Source organism: Piliocolobus tephrosceles, unplaced genomic scaffold (assembly GCF_002776525.5).
Source record: "Piliocolobus tephrosceles isolate RC106 unplaced genomic scaffold, ASM277652v3 unscaffolded_26340, whole genome shotgun sequence".
NCBI classification, from domain to species: Eukaryota; Metazoa; Chordata; class Mammalia; order Primates; family Cercopithecidae; genus Piliocolobus; species Piliocolobus tephrosceles.
The window spans coordinates 5,672-12,348 of record NW_022309133.1 but is presented as its reverse complement, the minus strand read 5'-3'; the positions used below and the strand labels follow the sequence as shown (position 1 = coordinate 12,348).

The 6,677-nt window shown below is 64.5% G+C and overlaps 2 protein-coding genes across 2 annotated transcripts in view; both read right to left on the bottom strand.

Moving 5' to 3' along the window:
* Positions 1 to 63: 63 nt before the first annotated feature.
* LOC111553081 (sodium-dependent phosphate transport protein 2C) lies at positions 64 to 3,265 on the bottom strand (the record flags this gene model as incomplete). The annotated part of the gene is made up of 9 exons (XM_031935061.1): positions 3,094 to 3,265; positions 2,218 to 2,344; positions 1,845 to 1,934; positions 1,310 to 1,438; positions 1,086 to 1,229; positions 898 to 1,009; positions 604 to 799; positions 286 to 375; positions 64 to 145 (listed from the first exon to the last, which is right to left on the bottom strand). Coding segments are annotated over exons 1-9 (1,054 nt in total), but the record flags the coding sequence as incomplete, so codon positions are not given.
* Positions 3,266 to 5,543: 2,278 nt separating this feature from the next.
* Positions 5,544 to 6,677, bottom strand: part of RNF224 (ring finger protein 224) — a 1,668-nt gene continuing 534 nt past the window's right edge. The window contains 2 exon segments of the mRNA XM_023227668.2: positions 5,544 to 5,949; positions 5,951 to 6,003. Of these exon segments, the coding sequence (XP_023083436.2) occupies positions 5,544 to 5,949; positions 5,951 to 6,003 (459 nt within the window).

The following is a 6,677-nucleotide window of genomic DNA, read 5'->3' as shown; positions in this document are numbered from 1 at the left end:
GCGGGTGAGGGGGAGTGTGGGGGGTGTGGGGGGCGTGGGGGTTTGGGCTGGGCCGGGCCTCACAGGGCAGCCTGTCCACCGGGGCTGTGCTGTTCCTCTCCATGCAGGGGCCGAAGGCTCCACAGTGGCTGCTGTTCTCCCGGGTCTGGGGAGGGCAGGGAGGACTCAGGATGGGCTCAGTGGGCAGAAAGAGGTCAGAGGACTGAAGGCGAGGGTGGGTGGGGCGGGATGACTCAGCAGGTGGGAGGTTGGGGGTCAGTGAGGGCCTGGGGTTGGGTGCCTCACCGGCTGCCCCGTGGTGCCGCACCATTGCTTAATGAGGCTGCGGTTGGTGGCGTTGTCTGTGGCACTGCTCATGATCACGTCGGAGTCCAGCTGGGGGCCAGAGGGGTCGTGAGAGTGTGCTGGATCCTCCCTCAGGGCTCACCTGTGGCTCTGGTGCCCATGGGGTCCAGCCCAGCCCTGCCCACTGCTGCCCTCTCCTCCCCTGTCCCAGGACAGGGTCCAGACCCTCCACTGACCCTCCATCAGGGCAGGGCCGCCTCCGCCTCCTCCCATCTGCCCTGCTCAGGCTTTCTGGGCAGGGGCGGGGGCCGTCCTCACCTGCACGATGAGGTGTGTGAGCGGCTTCGTCAGCACCTTGAGGATGTCGGGTGCCTGCGCCCCGGGCGACAGGCTGGCAGCACCCAGGGCCAGCTCGCTCAGCCTCTCCAGCAGGGCCATGGCGCTCTCCAGTGGCAGCACGACCAGCGCCGTGAGCCAGTTGAAGATCCCATGCACCGCCGAGCCGCTGAAAGCCCTGTGGCCACAGAGAGTAGGCGGGGTCAGGCGGGGGGGGGGGGGCCTGGGCTTCGGCTGCCACTGCAGCCCCACCCAGCCCTTCCACCAGCAACTCACCTCTGAAATTCATCCCGGTCCCCTGACTGCGCCATTGAGACCAGGGTGCTGGTGATGGATGTGCCGACGTTGACACCCATGATGATGGGTACAGACGCCCGGACAGTCAGCACTGCCGGTGGAGGGACTGAGTCAGCCTGCGGCCCACCCTGCCCCCGCCACCACCCGGGGAGGGAGGGTGCACGCACACTTAGCAGCCACCATGCTGACTACGATGGAGGAGGACGTGCTGGAACTCTGCACCAGGGCTGTGACCAGCACGCCAATGACCAGTCCAGCCACAGGGTTGGACAGCACCACATTGTCCTTGAAGATGTCTCCGGCCACTTTGCCTACACCGGCAAGAGAGGTGCGCTGAGGCTGTGGAGGGCTGGCTGCCCGCCCCACCCTGGGCACCTGCCCCGTCACTCACTGCCCAGCAGCTGGAAGGCGGAGCTGAGGACGTCCAGGGAGCAGATGAAGAAGTACAGGCTGCCGAGCAGCCCGCAGGCTTTGAAGACGCTGCCGGCCACGCGGCTCAGCCTGCCGGCCACACCGAGCTCTGAGGACACAGGGCAGGCTGTCCCTGGCTGGCCCTCCACCCTGACTGGTCTCCCTCCCAGGCCCCTCATCCTCCGCACCCTCTCTCCTCCGTCTCCAACAGGGCTGGGTCCCATTTCCTCCTCTTCCGTAACCCCCAGGGCAGGGCCTGGGTCCCTGCCTTTCCAAGCCCTTGGGACCCTCCCTCGCAGGAACAGGAGGGGAGGGACGGATAGGCAAAGGTGGCCAGTTTGCTCCAGGACAGAACAGACGCCAGGTTGAGGGTCATGTGTCTCCCCAGAGGGGGCCTGCATAGTGGGGTTGCCCACGCACAGCCTGTTTGGGCAGGCCCCACCCTGCTCTGTCTCCCCAGTCCCATGGAGGACAGAGGTCTGCCAGCCTGCCACCCCCGGCACCTCCAGACCCACCTTTCCAGGGCTGGCTTGTGTCCTTCAGCTGAGAGAGGGCCCAGGGGTCTGTGTCCCCCTCCTCCAAGGCTGGAGCAGAACTGGAGGTGCCTGCGGAGGTGGAATTGAGTGTGGCTGTTTCCAGGACTACCTCCCTCCAACTGGGGGCACAAGGGCACAGGCCGGAGGAGGGGCTGAGGTGTAAGAGGCCTGGAGTAGGGACAGAAATGGAACGGGGAAGACGGGGCTCCAGCTGGGCTGGACCTGAGGGGAGGCGTCATGAGCCGTGTGGTTTCCCCGGGAGGCCTGCAGGAAACCTGGCCTGTCTCTGCCCAGTGCCTGGGGGGTGGGTGGTCAGACTGGTCAAGGCCTGGGTCATGGGGGCTGCTGGTACCTTCATTCCTCAGAGTCCTGTCCACTAGGTCAACTGCGTCCAGAGTCGGGTGGGGGACCTGGCTGCCCGGGAGGGAACTCGGCATGGATTTCGGGCAGGGACAGACCCAGGCCCAGGCCCGGATCTGCTGGGGGAGACGCACGTGTCAGAGACATTTCCCCATGCCCCAGCCCTGACCTCACAGGCTGGATTCACGCCCCAGGTCCCCTGAACTGAGCCCTTGGCCACCCTCTCTCCCTCCCCACTGCAGGCCTCAGTGACCACCTCCCTTCCTCCATCCCCAGGGGGATGGCTAGAATGACCTCAGGCAGTTGTCAGGCGAGCCCAGTCCAGTTTCAGGGGTAGACTCCAGGGGGCCCCGGCTCCCCGGTTCCCTTGCTGGTCCTGACTGTAAGGCCTGGCTAGTGCCGAGGGTGCAGGGTGCCAGGGCTCAGGCTGGAAGTGGCCGTGAGCTGGGGAACCTGAAGACCTCTTTTATCTGGTGTCATCAGGGACACCGGATGGTCCCGACTTAGACTTTGGCATTTGATACTAAACAGTGACGTCTCGTCTTGATAAGGGCCCCACACCCTGGTGATGGGAAGCAGGTGGGGTCCTCACACCACCTCAAGGCTCCTGGCCCCGAAGCTGCTGCTTCCTCAGCCTCCTGGGCCTGGTCACCCCACCCCTTGCGCCCCCCGCCTGGACCCCTCCACCTAGTGCCCTGGGCTCAGGTCCAGGCGTCCTCTGCTTCACCCTCCCTCCTCCTGCCCAAGCCTGACGTCTCTTGCCGTTGGGTCCTGGAGGCTTAGGATGGGGCCCAAGCCCTGGGCCTGGAGGCCACCCAGCCTCGGCCTCACTGTCCCTGGGCCCCAGCCTGGCCCTAGGAGCTCCTACCTGTGTGGGTGGTAAGGGGCACCTGCAGGGAGGAGGCACGGGGTGGGAGCAGTTGCAGGTCAAAGATCCCCTGATCGCGCACATGATCTGCTGGGTACTGAGCCCATTAATGTTTACCCAACAGCCCAGGTCCCCATGGGGGTTCCCCCCGGCCCCAAGGGCCCTAGGCCTTGTCTCCGTCCTGTCCCTCTGTGACTAGGACCTCCAAACCCCAGCCCAACCCTCCCAGAGTGGGGCTTCTCCCAGGGGTGGGCTCCGAATTAGGCCAAGGGCACTGCAGGGCAGGGCACCTGCCCTTGGTACTGGGCATCTGCAGCAGGCATCCGTGTGACCCAAGAGACATACCACACCCACACCCAGCCAGGCAGGATGCTAGAGCATGGCTGGGGCTGCCCGGGGGTCGGGAGATGCCAGCCCCCCACTTCCATGCATCTCAGGGCTCCCAGACCTTTTTTTTTTTTTTTTTTTGAGATTCGCTCTTGTCGCCCAGGCTGGAGTGCAATGGCACGATCTCGGCTCACCGCAACCTCTGCCTCCCAGGTTCACGCAATTCTCCTGCCTCAGTCTGTCGAGCAGCTGGAATTACAGGCATGAGCCACCACGCCCGGCTAATTTTGTATTTTCAGTAGAGACGGAGTTTCTTCATGTTGAGGTTGGTCTCGAACTCCTGACCATAGGTGATCCGCCCACCTTGGCCTCCCAAAGTGCTAGGATTACAGGCGTGAGCCACTGCGCCCGGCCAGGGCTCCCCAGACCTTCTTAGGGTCATCCCTGCCACCGGCAGAGCAGGGGAAGGAAGCCCTTTGCACCAGGTGGTGGTGGAGGATGGGCTTTTTCATGTAGCCAGGGAGGGCACCCAGTCCGAGGTCAGAGGGTTCAGATCCGGGTTCAGGGTAGGGTTGGGCCCAGCAGGCTGTTAGCGGGCTCGGCCCTGGTATAGCTGGCAGCCTCCATCTGCAGAGGGAGGAAGACAGAGCCCCCCAAGCCACCTTCCCCACCCACTGCCTGGCCCAGCGCACAGCTCTCCCCTGCAGAATCCCAGCTGGCCTGAGCGCCTGTGGGGTGTCCCCCAGGAGGACTGGGCCTCTTCCTGCCCTGGGGTGTGGGGCAGCTCCCCCGGAGGAGGCTCACCCTGCCTAGGGGCTGCTGGTGCCCTGCTCTGCTTGCCACCCAGCCCCCGCTGTGTGCGTGGGGACTTTGCCCTGGAGAAGGTAGAAACTTCTGGGTGTCCGCTCAGCAAATTCTCTTCAGTCTCCCTCCTGCGCCCTTGCTCTGGGGGTGGGGGCCACAGTCCTTCGCTGGGGCTCCCGAGTGACAGCTCCTTCCAGTGGGTGTGGGGGGGGGAGGGTGGTCACTGCTGTCCACAGTCTCTGGCCCCAGCCCCAGCCCTGGCCCCGGCCCCGGCCCCTCAAAAGGGTCTATGTGGTGGCTGCTGGGAGCCGGGAAAGGTTTAGCCAAGGATGAGATCAAGTGGGCTGTGAGACCTCAAGCAGGCCCCGCTGAGACGTCCTATTTATTTATTTATTTATTTATTTATTTATTTATTTTTGAGACGGAGTCTCGCTCTGTCGCCCAGGCTGGAGTGCAGTGGCCGGATCTCGGCTCACTGCAAGCTCTGCCTCCCGGGTTCACGCCATTCTCCTGGTTCAGCCTCCCCAGTAGCTGGGACTACAGGCGCCCGCCACCTCGCCCGGCTAGTTTTTTTGTATTTTTTAGTAGAGACGGGGTTTCACCGGGTTAGCCAGGATGGTCTCTATCTCCTGACCTCGTGATCCGCCCGTCTTGGCCTCCCAAAGTGCTGGGATTACAGGCTTGAGCCACCGCGCCTGGCCCGAGACGTCCTCTTTAATGCCCTCATGGCTTCGTGCCTGTACGAGACCCTCCCGGAACTGCACCTGACACACAGTGGAACTCCATGAGCTTTGTTGAGTGGGTGAATTCACAGGGCTGCCGTGCAGGGCAGGGAGGAAGGAGGTGGTCTTGCCACCCTCCTGGTACACCCTGGGGATGTCTGTGGGAGAGGGGAGACCTGCTCTGGGCAGCCCGCAAGGCATAGCTGGATCGGCCCTGCCCCTCCAGCCTGCAGCCCAGGCCTCCGGGACTGGCCTTTGCATCCTCTTGGGAGCCATCCTTTGCACTGCATCTAGGCCCAAGTCAGGCTTGCCACCCATTCAGTCAGCAGTGTCCTCACCAGGCACACCCGGTCGGGCTAGTCTGGGGTCTGGTAATTGTGGCCAGGACAGGTGGGAGGTCACTAGCCTCCTGCAGAACCTCCCAGCCCCCAACCTTAGGCTGTGGCCTGGGATGACAGACACCACCCTGCTGGGCCCCACAGAGCTGCGTACAGGACGCTACTGCCAGGTGGTTCTGAGTGGGCTGAGCCCATGATGGTGCATGGTCAGGGGTTCCAAGGCAGGCATTTCCCCTGCAGGGGTGGGAATGGGCAGAGTTCAGACCTCAGGGCTGCCTAGGGGTGGGCAGCAGAGGCTGCCACAGCCCCAGCAGCAGTATCTGGGTGGAGGGAAGTGGGGCTGGGGACCCAGGGCAGGGCACAGTCCAGCTGGCTGCTGAGTGATGCTGCTGCCTTTGAGGGAGGTGAGGGGTAGGGGTTCCAGTCTTGCCGGCTCCCGCTCAGCCTTGACCGCCAGGAAAGCAGCCAGATCCAGGTCCAGCATGGGCACCCCTCCACGAGGCGTGGGCGTGCTCTGGCGGCACTGTGGACAGGGGATCCAGCGCTGCTTGGGTGCTGGGGCATCCAGTCGCCGCACACACGCCTGGCAGAAGGTGTGTCCGCAGTAGAGGCGGCGGGGCAGGTGCCCGGAGAGGTCATAGGCTGAGCAGCAGATGATGCAGTCTCTCCTGCGGGGGCCCCCCTCCTCCGAGGCCTGGGGGCCCTCTGGCTGCAGCATCCTGCCAAGAGGGAAGCCAGCAGTGGACATCCCGCCTCGGGGACCGTCTGCCTGGATGGGGTGCTGGCCCCAGGAGCCCACCCCAGAGGTCAGGTGCTGGGTCTGTGGGGCTGGTGCATGCAGACCTGGGAGGGAGGGTGGCACCGGGGCACAGGCAGACACCAGGGTCTGTGCACCTCTGGTTCATGTGGGTGCCAGCCGGGCAGGCTCCTTTTCCCGCAGGACCCCCCTGGCCCAGCCCCGGGCCCCCACCCTCCCAGCCAACCTGAGCCCAGGTCTCTTACCTGCATAGGGTCTGCTGGGTGGCTATGCACAGCCACAGGGTGGCCGGAGAAGGGGGTGGGGACCCAGGGCGCCCTGCGGCTTTCTCCTGGGTTGCATTACTGGCCTTGCACGGGAGTCAGGAGAGAGGCAGGTGGCCAGCTGTGGCGGGCGTGGGCTCCCGTTTCAGCCACAAAGCCTTGAAACTAGATCTAACGGCACCGCCCACTTGCAAGAGATAAGGTGCCCCCCGCCCCCTGCCCACCCCCTCCTGTCCAGACCCAGCCAGCTTCTGCTAACACCTCATCCAGGCTGGCCTTGCGGTCCATTCCCCCAGTCTCAGGCCTCCCCATGCTCACACCCTTCCTCACGCTCAAAACCTCCCTCACCCCTGCTCTCCCCCCCTCCCCCTTC